The 12,984-nt window shown below is 41.9% G+C and overlaps 1 protein-coding gene across 10 annotated transcripts in view; it reads right to left on the bottom strand.

The window, feature by feature from the left end:
- The window catches only part of kif1ab (kinesin family member 1Ab), a 43,776-nt gene that overhangs the window by 19,028 nt on the left and 11,764 nt on the right, over positions 1-12,984 (bottom strand). For 6 of the 10 annotated variants that reach the window (XM_052128528.1, XM_052128527.1, XM_052128530.1 and 3 more), the window contains 13 exons: positions 12,737-12,917; positions 12,532-12,604; positions 12,346-12,439; positions 11,749-11,897; positions 11,446-11,624; positions 8,394-8,531; positions 6,748-7,035; positions 4,487-4,605; positions 3,673-3,758; positions 3,358-3,493; positions 2,800-2,974; positions 662-752; positions 449-567 (listed from right to left, as the gene is read on the bottom strand). In XM_052128528.1, the coding sequence (XP_051984488.1) occupies positions 449-567; positions 662-752; positions 2,800-2,974; positions 3,358-3,493; positions 3,673-3,758; positions 4,487-4,605; positions 6,748-7,035; positions 8,394-8,531; positions 11,446-11,624; positions 11,749-11,897; positions 12,346-12,439; positions 12,532-12,604; positions 12,737-12,917 (1,828 nt within the window). The remainder of the gene's footprint in view (positions 1-448; positions 568-661; positions 753-2,799; positions 2,975-3,357; positions 3,494-3,672; positions 3,759-4,486; positions 4,606-6,747; positions 7,036-8,393; positions 8,532-11,445; positions 11,625-11,748; positions 11,898-12,345; positions 12,440-12,531; positions 12,605-12,736; positions 12,918-12,984) is intronic. The other 4 variants (XM_052128532.1, XM_052128533.1, XM_052128534.1 and 1 more) reach the window with 1 other exon arrangement.

Here is a 12,984-nt window from a genome sequence, read left to right as displayed (position 1 = left end):
GTTTAATCTATATCTTCCAAATCGATATGATAGGTGTGGTCAAGAAACAGATCAACATTTAAGTTTTTTTTATATAAATTGTACTTCCTGCCCAGTAGGTGGTGAAATGCATGAAGAATGTGAATTGCCAAAAACTAAATAAGAATGTGAAAGTGAAAGTGAAAAAAAAAAAAAAAAAAGCACTCAAATATTGATCTGTTTCTCTCCCACCCCACTGAAATCGTATGGATTACTTTTATGCTGCCTTAAAATGCATTTTGGTTCTTCAAAGTTCTGGCCACAATTCACTTGATTTGAATGAACCTACAGAGCTGAATATTCTTCAACAAATCTTAATTTGTGTTCAGCAGGAAAAAGAAAGTCATACACATCTGGGATGGCATGAGGGTGAGTAAATGATGAGAGAATGAGTGCAGAGTGGAAAAAGTATTGGAAACATTTTCCTCACCTAATTAGGTCCTTACAGAGAGGAGCAAAGGGCTGTTTCTGGTAGTGCCCAAATACCTCAAAAACGATCGGCTGACTTTTGATGTATTCCACAAAAGACTTGGTGACCTCCACAGTTATCTAGAACAGAACCCAACCACACATAAAACATTTAGTTTGATTAATTAGTGACATCTCAAACATTTGTTGTAAATGCCACCAATGCTGTGCTTACATTTTGCACATGGTAGAATCCCAGAGGAGGGCCTCTGCCGGTGTTTTTCAAGGGCTCAGTGGAAAATGCCTCGTCATGCCTGTGGATGAAGCTGGACAAGGACATAGGACAGCTGAGACTACATCAGATGCTTTTAAGTGCTGATCTGAGATGTTTGCCTTTCAAACTCTTTTTTTGTGTGGATTTTCTCCCCTTTTTCTCCAATTTGGATTGCCCAATTCCCAAGGTGCTCTAAGTCCTCATGGTGGCATAGTGACTCACCTCAATCCGGGTGGTAGAGGACGAATCTCAGCTGTCTACGCATCTGAGACCGTCAACCCGCATCTTATCACGTGGCTTGTTGAGCGCGTTCCACACACAACTCACCACGCGCCCCACCGAGAGCGAACCACATTATAGAGATCACGAGGAGGTTACCCCATGTGAATCTACCCTCCCTAGCAACTGGGCCAATTTGGTTGCTTAGGTGACCCGGCTGGAGTCACTCAGCATGCCCTTGGATTCTAAATAGCGAAGGTCTTAGGTCTTAGCTTTTTGAAAGTCAGTAAAGTGTTTTTTTTACCAGACATCACTTTGTGGGCATTGTCATGCCTGAACAGAAAAAGGGCCCTTCCCAAGCTATTGCCACAAAGTTGCAAGCATAATTCTCTTGAATGTCATTGTTTAAGTTACATGGTAGACCCCTGGACTTTTGGGCCCCTAGATTCATTACCACCTTTCACCCCACTAGCTATGGCCAGAAAATATCAGTACAGTCTCCAACTAACTAACTAACTATCTATATATATACAGTACTTGTGAATCTATCTGGTGAATATATAAATCGTGATCACACTTTATATTAGGTGTCTTTACTATGTACTAACATTAAAATACATACAGTACAATGTATTTATTGTGTAACTCCATGATGTTCTGACAAATTCTCCCAAGATTCACATTTGCTGCTACTGAGTTTGAGGTACGGGTAGGTTTAGGAATATGATAAGGGTTGGGGTTAGGGTTAGTGTTTAGGTTAAGGGTTGGGGTAGTTGTAGGTTTAGGTTTATTGGTAAGGATAACAGTGTAACTAAAGATGTAATTAAATACAGATACATCGAATGTAGGTTGGATAAAATGGGGCTAAAGTCACACCTTAAGGAAAATTAGCTTTTTCTGGTCACAAAATTAATCAAAATTAGAAAATACATTTCTTTTTATTGAATATTGATAGAGCAACATATTTTGTGTGAAAAGAAATAACAACAGAAGGTTGTTTTGCATACAATTATTATTATTATTGTTATTGTTATTATTATTATTATTATTATTATTATTATTATTATTAAAAAGGTGGCTCCCTCACTTGAGGTAAAAGGCCCCCAGGGGTGTTAAAGTGATATAGCATAGATATCGGAGTAATAGTTATAGGGCACAATTAGTCAACTTGTGCAAATACTTTTGAGACAGCAAGATGCATTTTTGAGTAACAAATTAAGACACTGCTTATTCAAAATAACCACTTCAGAAAAGGGTACATCATTTCTAGATCAATTCAATCACATTTGATATTTCATAACATCCTAAGTATTCTATAAACAAATTAATCTCTGTTGTTATTAGATCAGTCAATGTGAGCCTTTAGCCCTGTTTTACCCTACAATGCAACAACACGTATGTACATAATAAGTACATTGTATCAAGTATTTAAGAACATAGTAGTTAAAGACACCTAATATAAAGTGTGTTCTAAAATGCTTAATTAGGTATATACTTAATATATGGCATTGTAACGGAACCAAGTTTCCACCATTTCAAAATAAGAGCCCCTTGTGCTTTTTGATCTTGTTTACAGTTAGAAGTCCCACATTCTGTAGCATCTATGTCTGTGACTGTCAGAGTAAGGAAATACAAAGAACATATTTTAACATTTCATAAACTTTTTTTATTTTTTATTATTATTTACAGAACACCACCTATCGGCAAAATCCACTATTGGTCGACCTCTATAAATGTGTCTTCACTGAGGGGGTATCCACATACTTTTGACCATGTTGATTGCAAAGATGGGCATCACAACTGATAAATCTGTAGTTCTGTATAGGAAACTATGCCAGAGATATCCTTAGATAAATGTTACATGGTATAAGTCTACTCACTTGAACTGGCAGAAGATGTCTGCATATTCAGCAGAGATGCTGGAGGCTTGAAGTACTGTGACCCTGAAGGTAAAGTTGCTGCCTATTTTCAGGTGCTGGAAAGATTTTTCCTGAGTCGCTTCAAGAGGACATTCCAGAATGCCCTTAAGAGGACTGTTAAGAATATCAGGAGATGCTATAGGGAGGAAGACAAAAGAAAACCAATAAGAATACAAATACCAGCTGACTCTTTTGTGTGTGTGTGTGTGTGTGTGTGTGTGTGTGTGTGTGTGTGCGTGCGTGCGTGTGTGTGTGTGTCCCTTACATCACTTTTTACACTTAATCCACAATTTTAATTATTGTTTACGATCTTTCATGTTTTGGCATGCATAATGTGGACTTTTTTGCATTTTAAGTTCAACACTTTCCCCATCACTTGCTTGTTTATGAATTAAATATTTTTGTGTTTAACACATTGTATTTCGTTATAAAATCCACAGAATTCTGAATATTTGTATTCAAATCAGACAATTTAAAATTTAAAAAAGTCTGAAGGTTCTATTTGGGCCAGGTCATTACCTGTACAAGTGTTGTTGTTGACCTCATCAGCACTGAGCCCCATTTCAGAGTTCTGTCCTTCTCCTTCTACGATGCGCAGCTCCTCTTGAGATGTGTTTGTGTGAGACATCCCACCAGTGCATGACTCTGTCTGGAACTGAACAGAGACAAAGTTATTTGTTCTTGTGGGTGTCTCACTTTCTGTGAAGACAATTAAACACCTAAAAATCTAAAGTTGGGCCCAACTCTACATATGAGATAATAATGAACTTTCATTAGCATGAACTTGACAGGTGAAAATAGCATCAGTTACAAAGAATGAGGGACACAACCAACCTTCTCAAATTGTTGATCTTCAAATGAAATCTTGGCGGTTCCTGATTGTCGTACACCTGAGCCATAATCAGGAGCCTCTTCATCAGCTGTGAGAAGAAATGAAAGCTTATTACATATTTATAGAACATGATATTTGAGCAAGTGCATTTAAAATGTAAGCAGTAAAGTTGATTGTGTCATCTATAATCTGCTGGAAAATTATCTTATCATTTACTCACCCTCATGCCATCCCAGTACTTTTTTTACTCTAAATCTCCACTTGAACTTTCACTTTCAGTCTGAAAAATTCTTCTAAAAATCTCAGTTTGTGTTCTGCTGTCTAACACATCTGGGATGGCATGAGGGTGTGTAAATTATAGAGAATTTTCATTTTTGGGAACAATCCCTTTAAGCTGGTGGCTGTGTTTTGGAACATACTCTACTAATGTAGCTGGTTTCTAGTTGATAAAAGTTGGTCATTAGCTGATTGACCAAGTAACATGTTCCCAAAAACCAGCTTGACCACCTTGGTAGCTGTTTTATTGCTGGTCCATGAGGGTTTACCAGCCTAGACCAGTCAATGACCAGCTTGGACCAGCTACTGACCAGCTAGATATCAGCGATCATGTTCCAAAACGGATATTCCAGCAGGGAATTATTAGATGTATAATGAAATGAAATTACAGGGAATTTACCAGTGGTGTATTACAAAACAATTGGTCTAAAGTCTGAGATATGAGCTCACTATTAAAAGAATGTTTAATTATGAGTGGCTTTATTAAGAATGTACAGTATGTGGGACAAACAGAGCATGACGTCATGAAGACGATCTTACCCGAGATGGCTTGTACTGCCACCCGGAGGAACCCCTTGACCTCTCCTTTCTCACTAACAATGGCCACACGGTGTACCAATGGCACAGGGTACAGCAGGTTACTTAGATACACAAATGCCCTATAGAGGAATAACAAGAGAATGGTGGGAAAAAAGAAGAGAGGGATTTGAGACAGTTGATAGGGTAGAGGATGAGGAGAAATAAAGAAGAAAAAAGAGGGTTAATATTCATGGAGAAAAAAAAAGTTTAAATGGGGAAAGAAATCAGTGGTGTCAGCGGTGAATATCAAATCAGTCACACTGCCACTAGACAACACAACATCGGACACACAAAAAAAGCAACCAAAAGAGAAGCTGCTCCAGTGAAAGCCAAACAATGCCCTGTTGTTCTGCTGTTCATCCGTGAATAAGAGACCCTATTCTCAAACAATTATAGAGGAAGTGGAAATAGTAGGGACTTTTACTAGGGTCTCTGTGGGGGTTGGTGAAGGGTTTCAAGATACATGCATAATGAGGAGAACTACACCACAACCTTTGATCAACTGATTGAACTATAGAAGGGTATTTGCAAAAGGTTACGTTTTGGCACACATCATGATTTTTATTGACGTTTCAGTAACCAATTAAAGGATTTATTTCATTCAGTTTATTTCAATGGCACAATTGTGTCTATGAAATACCTGAACAAGACAAGATGTCAAATGCAGTCAGGTTTGGTGACAGACTGACCTTCCTATTTTCTACATTTATGCATTTGGCAGATGCTTTTATCCATAAATACTTACAGCACATTTATGCTTTACATTTTCACTTCATGAGTATGTGCATTTTCTTGGAATGAAACCAATGAACTTGGCTTTATTAGTGCCATGCTCTACCAGTTGAGCAACAGGAACACTACATTGAAACAACTTCATTCAATTACTAGAGATCTGCCCTCTTGATCCCAATGTACTCTTCTGTCACCCCCTCAATGCTCAAAGAGGACTATGCTTGACAGGTGGGGGAAAGAGCATCAGGAGGTGTGGCCAGAGGGGAGGAGCTTACGACAAGATTGGTGAGGCGCAAATAAAGCATGCTCAGAAAAACAAAATATTTTGTGTGACAATAAATTCCAAATGTGGCTTTTTGGGCCAGATACAAACTGGAAAGCAAAAATTAAATACATGAATTTTACCCCATCAACCCCATTTCTTCAAAGAAAAATTAAAGTCAACACACGTCACAAATCTTGTATGTTGTATGTGCGCAGCGGAAGTGAGAGTGTGAGAGCCAATCCAAAAAAAACGAGATACAATTTGAACTATGGCATGCCTGATTGAGTCTGCTGTAGTCGAAACCAGCTCTTTCATCTTGAGCTCTGAAGCTTTTCAGAATATACAAATCAGCTGACTTTCAACATCAATCACAGAAATAACAGAATTATTTTCAGAAATGTAACACTGCCATGGCCATTCTATATCCTACAAAACAGTGCAGAAAACCATTTCGATTTTCAGACATTCAGAACACTGTCATATTGATTTTAATATGACTTTTTGGCTCTGCAACCTAGTGACCATAAAACATGTTCTGACACTTAAGCCACATTTAAAAATATATGAATGTCTTTGCATTATACAAAAAATATCAAACAAAGTGGCATTTAATTTGAATAAAAAACATATGGCTCTGAAAAGGGTTTAGAAAATAAATTGTTTATAGATGTCGCTTGGTTTGACATTTTGTATGTAATGCAATAAAATTCATACATTTTTAAGTGTGACTTAAGTGTCCAAAAGTGTCCAAATTAATTTTCGGGCATAAATACTGTATGTCTTTGTTTAATGGTCAGTATTCAATTGCCTTGCACAAAGCTAGCAATAGGCCCATGTGTGGAGAATTGCTTGCCTATTTCATAAGAAACCTGCTTTGGAGATCTGACACCATTGGTCTAAAGTGATTTTCACAGACAATTTCTTGATGAAAATGTTTCCTTTTTGGTAAATTTACCCTCATTCAGTTACTGAACACCTCAAAGCCTATGTCATTGAAATGTAATGTACTAGACAGAAAATGTCAAATGGGCAGCTGAGCCTGAACATGATGAGCAAAAAAAAAAAAAAAAAAAAAAAACTTGGACTTGACCGGTCTTTATCTCAGAAATAAAAAATATTAATTGTTCTGACAGATGACTGCAAAGTTCTCATGCCAGACCCTGTGTGTGTCTCAGTGTGAAAGAGCTAGTTTCCTCTGCCAGCATGCTCTTGAAACCTCACCAACCTTCCCACAAAACTGAACAGAGGCCAGCGGTCGTAAAAGGGGTCCTGGCCATCGCTGGCACCAGGGCAGTGCTCCTCCACACCATCCTCCTCTCTCTCAAGCTCTGAGTCCTCCATAAAGATCTCATCATCCAAGTCCTCCAACTCTTCATCATCCACCTCGACTTTCCCATAATGCCGCTCATCGGCAAGCTCGGTTATGTCAGAGTCGGGGTCGGGGTCGGAGAGGGTGGGGGAGAGGGTAAGGTCACTCATGCGCTTGCTCATGCACGTGTTCAGAATGGGAGTGCTGGTGTAGCCGGAGACACGGGAACTGGGTTAGTACAACACCAAAAACACACTCTTTCTTACACATGTGCACTCACTCGTTCACATGTGCATGGCATGGTGCATATCTCAGCAGAAACCCCGTCATGAGCCTCCCGAATTTTGTTCAGCAAATAATCTGGTGTGTTTGGTGAGGAGAGTGTTCAGGCTTATCTTTAGCGTTTGGAGTGTTTGTTTTCAATGGATCAATGATGCACAGAAGGAACAACAATAAATCAATGCAAAACTGCACTGAAATGTTGATCAGAGGCTGCACATTGCTCACCATTCCACTCAAAAGTGAAGGAGCCCTCATTAAAAGCACAATGCAAATCATAAGCAGTTCCCTGCTAAAAAACAAACAACCAAAAAAACATCTTAATCTGGATTTAGCTGGTTTAAAGAAATAGTTTCTCATCATTTATTCACCCTGATGCCTTTCCAGATGTGTATGACTTTCTTTCTTCAGTAAAACACAAATAAAGCTCTTTTAGAAGAATATCTCAGCTCTGTGTGCCCACAAAATGCAAGTGAACGGTGACCACAACCTTTAAGCTCCAAAAAGCACATGAAGGCAGCATAAAAGTAATCCATAAAACTCCAGTTGTTATATCCATGTCTTCTGAAGTGATCCAGTTGGTTTTGGTTGAGAACCGACCAAAGTGTTTTTCTTTTTCACTATAAATCTTGACATATGTTGTCTCTTTGGTGATCAAGTTTCCAAGCTCGATTACATTTCCTAGCACCATCTAGCACTCTGCACATATGTCAAGCACTAGGAAGTGTAATCGAGCTTGAAATCATGATTGGCCAAGAGACTGCCATTACAAAATAGACAGTGTCTGTTATCACCCAAAATCGATTGGATTGCTTCACGAGACATTGATTAAATCACTGGAGTCTTATGGATTAATTTTTTGATGCCTTTTTGTGCTTTCCGGTGCTTCAATGCTTTGTTCACCATTCACTAGCATTGTATGGACCTACAGAGCTTTGTTTGTTTGTGTTCTGCAGAAGAAAGAAAGTCATGCACATCTGTGATGGCATGAGTGTGAGTAAATGAAAAGAGAATTTTCCTTTTTGGGTGAATTATTCCCTTAAGTTGGTCTCCCAGCCTGACCAGCTGAAAAGTGCCCAAAACCACTTGAAGATCAGCCAGATGGCTGAGAGACTTGATTAGACCAACAAAACCGTTTGGGCTGGTTTGAGGTGTTTTATTTTTTCAGCAGAGTTTCTGGCCATGTTTGGTGGGAATACCAGCAACTACTCAACCAGTATCTCATGGCACTTCAGAGTTACATACCACACAAGCTTAACTTATTATGGGATTTTTTTACTCACCGGCCAACCAGACGAAACCAAGGAAAGCGGTCATAGAAGGGATCACCACCAGACATCATATGGTCACAATCTTCAATTGCAGAACTGGGCACCTCTGCTGCTCGGTCATACATTTCTCTCATCAGATCCAGTCGTTGTCTGCAGAAATAACAGTAACACATAAGAAAAATTAACACTGCATACAAGGTAATGTTTAGCTACAATATTCCATAGCTTCCATAGAATATTCCATCTTTTTATACAGTATGCTTTTTTCAAGCTTAAACTGAGGGGGAAAGAAAAGATAGAGCAGTTAAAATATGCATTTAAAGACATAAATAAATCATAATTAAAGTTGTGTGGCTTTTAGACCATGTCTATTAGCTTTGAAGCATTTTACTCTATAAGCTACTGTACTTGTAAATATTGACTAAATGAACTTTTAGCAGTTATATGCATTTAAAATCGACAGTCTGTCTCTTTAGGGAAAACAGACAAAACAAATTGATGACTCATCTTATGCTGTTTGGCGCATCCAATTAATTTGTCCAATCAAATATTCTCTAGAATGAGAATGTCCCTCCCCCTAATACGGGAGTTTGAGCAGGGCCCAGTTGAAAACTCGCAAGTCCAAGATCGGTCGAAAGCCACCGCCTTTCTTGGGTGTGAAGAAGTAAGGGCTGTCGAAACCCTTCTTCATCTCGGCTGGAGCGACAGGGTCTATCACGTCTTTGAGTAGAAGGGTCGCGATCGCCACATGCAGGGTGTTGGCGTTTTCACTGTGCACCAAGGTAAAGGTGCTTCACAGCAGGGCGGAGCAAGCAATGTGGCGTCGGGATGCAAAAACGTGTCCCGAGGCTCTGAAAAAAAAGACTCGAAACACTTACTTTGCTCCGCACACCCGGTAGGGGGCGGGTTAGTGACTGAGGAGGAGGTTCCATGTAGGCATCCTCTAGACTCGTCAGAACTGGCTGGCGGGGGGGCTACAGTCGTTGGTCCGGAGGTGGGGGGGTCCGCGTCTGGCGTGCCAGGACTGTTGAGTTGTGGCACCATGATGCTGTGAGAAGGGCATTTGCGGGCCAGGTGACCCAGAGAAAGAGGAAATTGCTCTTTTATTGAGAATGTGGACACCCTAACCCGAAGGGGGTGCAGCAAATATAAACTGAACTGAGGATTCTCCTCCAGGCCCTCCACTGGGGATGGAGTGGTCTGCTTACCAGCTCTGGAGCAAACGTCTCGATCTCTGGGTCGTCTGTCTCAGGAATATTTGGGAGCTTTCCGGGTCCTGGAGGATGTTCGAGAGACAGGGGTGTGCTCTTCCTGCGGGGCACTCGACGCTGGGGCTGAGAGCTGGGCCCAGGTTGAGGCGGAGCATCGCGTTTTCTGGAAGCCACAGGAGGATGCCCTCGGCGAGCAGACGGAGCACAGCCTGTGCTAGTGGCGAGGCGGGGCATGATGTGAGAAATGGCCTCCGTCTGTTTCTTCACCACTGAGAACTACTGGGTGAAGTCCTCGCCGAAGAGGCCGAACTGGGAGACGGGGGTGTTGAGGAAGTGTGCCTTGTCCATGTCCCGCATTTCGACCAGGTTCAGACACAGGTGTCTTTCCTGAACCATGAGGGTGGCCATTGCCTGGCCGAGTGTTTGCGCTGTGACCTTCGTGGCCCTGAGGGCGAGGGCGGTCGCTGAGCACAGTTCCTGCAACACGTCGGGGTCAGGACTACCCAAGTGCAGATCTTTGAGTACCTTGGCCTGGTGAACTTGCAGGAGGGCCATGGTATGCAAGACGGAAGCGGCCTGTCCAGCGTCGCTGTAGGCTTTGGTGGTCAGTGATGACGTCATCCCACAGGCCTTGGAGGGGAGCACCGGGCGTTCCCACCAGCTGGCGGCGTTCTCGGGACACATGTGGATCGCAACTGCTCTGTCCACATGGGGGACCGTCGAGTACCCGTGGGCCGCTCCACCGTCGAGGGTAGTGAGAGCGGCTGAGCGAGGGGGTCAGATGCGGGCAGGAAAAGGTGCCCTACATTGCCTCGTCAGGGGGGCGTGGCTGTGAGTGGTGCCCAGACCCCAGGAACCAATCATCCAGCTGGGAAGGCTGTGGGGAGGACTGAGGGTTCCAGTCCAGCCCCACACTGATGGCAGCCCGGGCAAGCATGCCAGCCATCTGGGCAACAGACTCAGACTGGGCGTGCCAACCCGAGGGGGGCAGCCCAATCGAGTCTTCCATGTCAGACGGTGGAACACTCTCCGATGCAGCGGTGTGCTCATCATCCAGCTCGGGGGGCTCAAGGGGATAAGCAGAATTGCCATGAGGCAAGCTGCTGTCACCCCGAGCCAGGGAGGAAGTCAACGAGCGTGTCAGGGGCGGGTAGTTCGTGGGGATCTACCTGGTGAAACCGAGCCTGCTGCCATACCCAAATCGCCTCCATCGCCAGCTGGGTCCTCCTCAATCCCGTGGGAAGAAGGAGCGACCCGGGGGGCGGCTGGCGTTCCTTTTTAAGAAGGAAAGCCATGACCGCAGCATTGCCATGGTAAGGTTCTCGCAGTGAGAACACGAACCATCCACAAACGCTGCCTCGGTGTGATCGCGGCCCAGACACACGAGGCAGCACCTGTGACCGTCAGGAGCGGAGAGAACTCGACCGCATCCAGGAACTACACAGGGGTGGAAGGGCATTTTTATAAAGACACGTCCTGAAAAGGACGTTCAAGGCCGCAGTGTAATGCTCTTTTAGAGAAATAAACTCTTTTAATGAAAATATTATTTTATTTTAAAAAAATATATTTTTCAGAGATGTGTGAGGCTCTCAAGAGAGACCCCTAGTGTCGCTTCTTCAACACAATGTCGAAATGAGTGACAGACGGGGAACAGTGATTTTTGCAATTCTGTTCAGTGGTGCTAGTGCCACAGAAATTACACATTTCAGCTTTATATAAAGGCGGTTGTCACCAAAGGTTTTCTTAACTAAAGTGGTTTCTTGCAACCAGCTGCACAGCCTTAACTAATCTAACTGGGCTAGAACCCCTCTTGTGGGCATTTTATGCATATTGTGTGTTTAAACTCACAGTACCTGAGTTTCTCTAAAGTCCAGTAGTGTGTGGCACCATTCTTCTGGTCCTGAACTTCAACTGCTACTATGGTGCGTGGGAACAGCCTTTTCTCTCTGTCTTTGGCTACGCTGGGGGGCAGTAGGTCAGGGGGCAGCGGTGAGTACAGTGTGTCTGTTAGCAATACAAACTGAAACTGAACCTATGGAGAAAAAAAGGAACAATTTATCATATTAAATGTTTAATAGTGTGATTGCAATGTATCTACAATACAAAAAAAAAGTTTTATACTGTCATTAGGCTGACCTAAAATAATTACAACATACCTTTTTCTTGAGCTCCACACTAATGGCATTAGCTTCCTTGAGGAAAATTGCATTTCCCCAGAGCAGGTCTCTGAGAGAGGTGAACTGGTAGAATCGCCATTTACGGAAAGCCCAGAGGGCCAGTTCTGTCTCTTGCTTTGTCCACGACACTAAAGAACCAAAAATATTAACCCATTTCAAAGTAATCTCTTGACATCTAAAACTTCAGATGAACACTTTCTTCATGATTGAAAATTGTACACAGATTGTTTGTGAACATTCAAAACATAAGAGGGATATTTACACCAAAATATGCATATTTCTTTATTTTGTGGAATACGAAAAGAGATCTTAGGTAGAATGTTTGCCTCAGTCACCATTCACTTTCATTGTATGGAAAAATTATGCAATGCAAGTTAATGGTTATCGAGGCTAACATTCTGCCAAACATCTCTTTGTTTTCCATGAAAGAAAGAAAGTACGATATGGTGAGTAAATTATGACAGCACATCAGTTTTTTTGGAGAACTTTTTTTTTAAATTTTGTGCTTACTTTATTATGTATTTGATATATGGGTCAGTGTATACTAATGTGGTCAAAAACTGTGTTACAACTCACCTTCCTCTTCTGGTTCCTCCTCTTCCTCCGTGATTTCTGGGTAATATCGTGAGTCAACCTGCTTCTGAAGAGCTTCCAGTTTACTCTCGTAGTCCTAATCAACATGAAATTTTATATTTGGTTTAATTGCCAGTTTCATCTTTTTTGAACCTCTGAAAGATAGATTGCAAAAAAATCCATGCTTACCAGTCTCTGCTGTTCCAGAAGGTTGCTTGCGTCTTCCCTTTCCTTACGGTACTGGTCCTCCAGTTCCTGTAATCTAAAAATGGCATAACCATCAGAGTAACACTGCAAAAACTAGCTCTATTCTTAGTAATCAGAGGCCTATTTGAGCATGTTGATATATATATTTTGGATGCTAAAAACTGCTAATATTGTACTGCAGTGCTACCTCTGCTCCATCTCTTGCTTCATATCAATGCCTTGTTTCTCCAGCAGTTCTCTCTGGGCAAAAGCCCAGTCCACAGGCTCCACAGGTGTTTCTGCACATGGTGTCCTTTCTCGTTCTTGCCGGGCTTGCTCTGGGTCATTAAATCGGAACACATGGCTCTTGCCCATAACGATACGGTTACCTAAGATGGACAACGGATAGAGTGAAAACATCATACAGAGTAGTTAATCAAATTGTGCTTTTGCTCA

The sequence above is a fragment of the Xyrauchen texanus genome, chromosome 6, assembly GCF_025860055.1.
Source record: "Xyrauchen texanus isolate HMW12.3.18 chromosome 6, RBS_HiC_50CHRs, whole genome shotgun sequence".
NCBI lineage: Eukaryota > Metazoa > Chordata > Actinopteri > Cypriniformes > Catostomidae > Xyrauchen > Xyrauchen texanus.
This window is presented reverse-complemented; position numbering and strand designations above follow the sequence as displayed.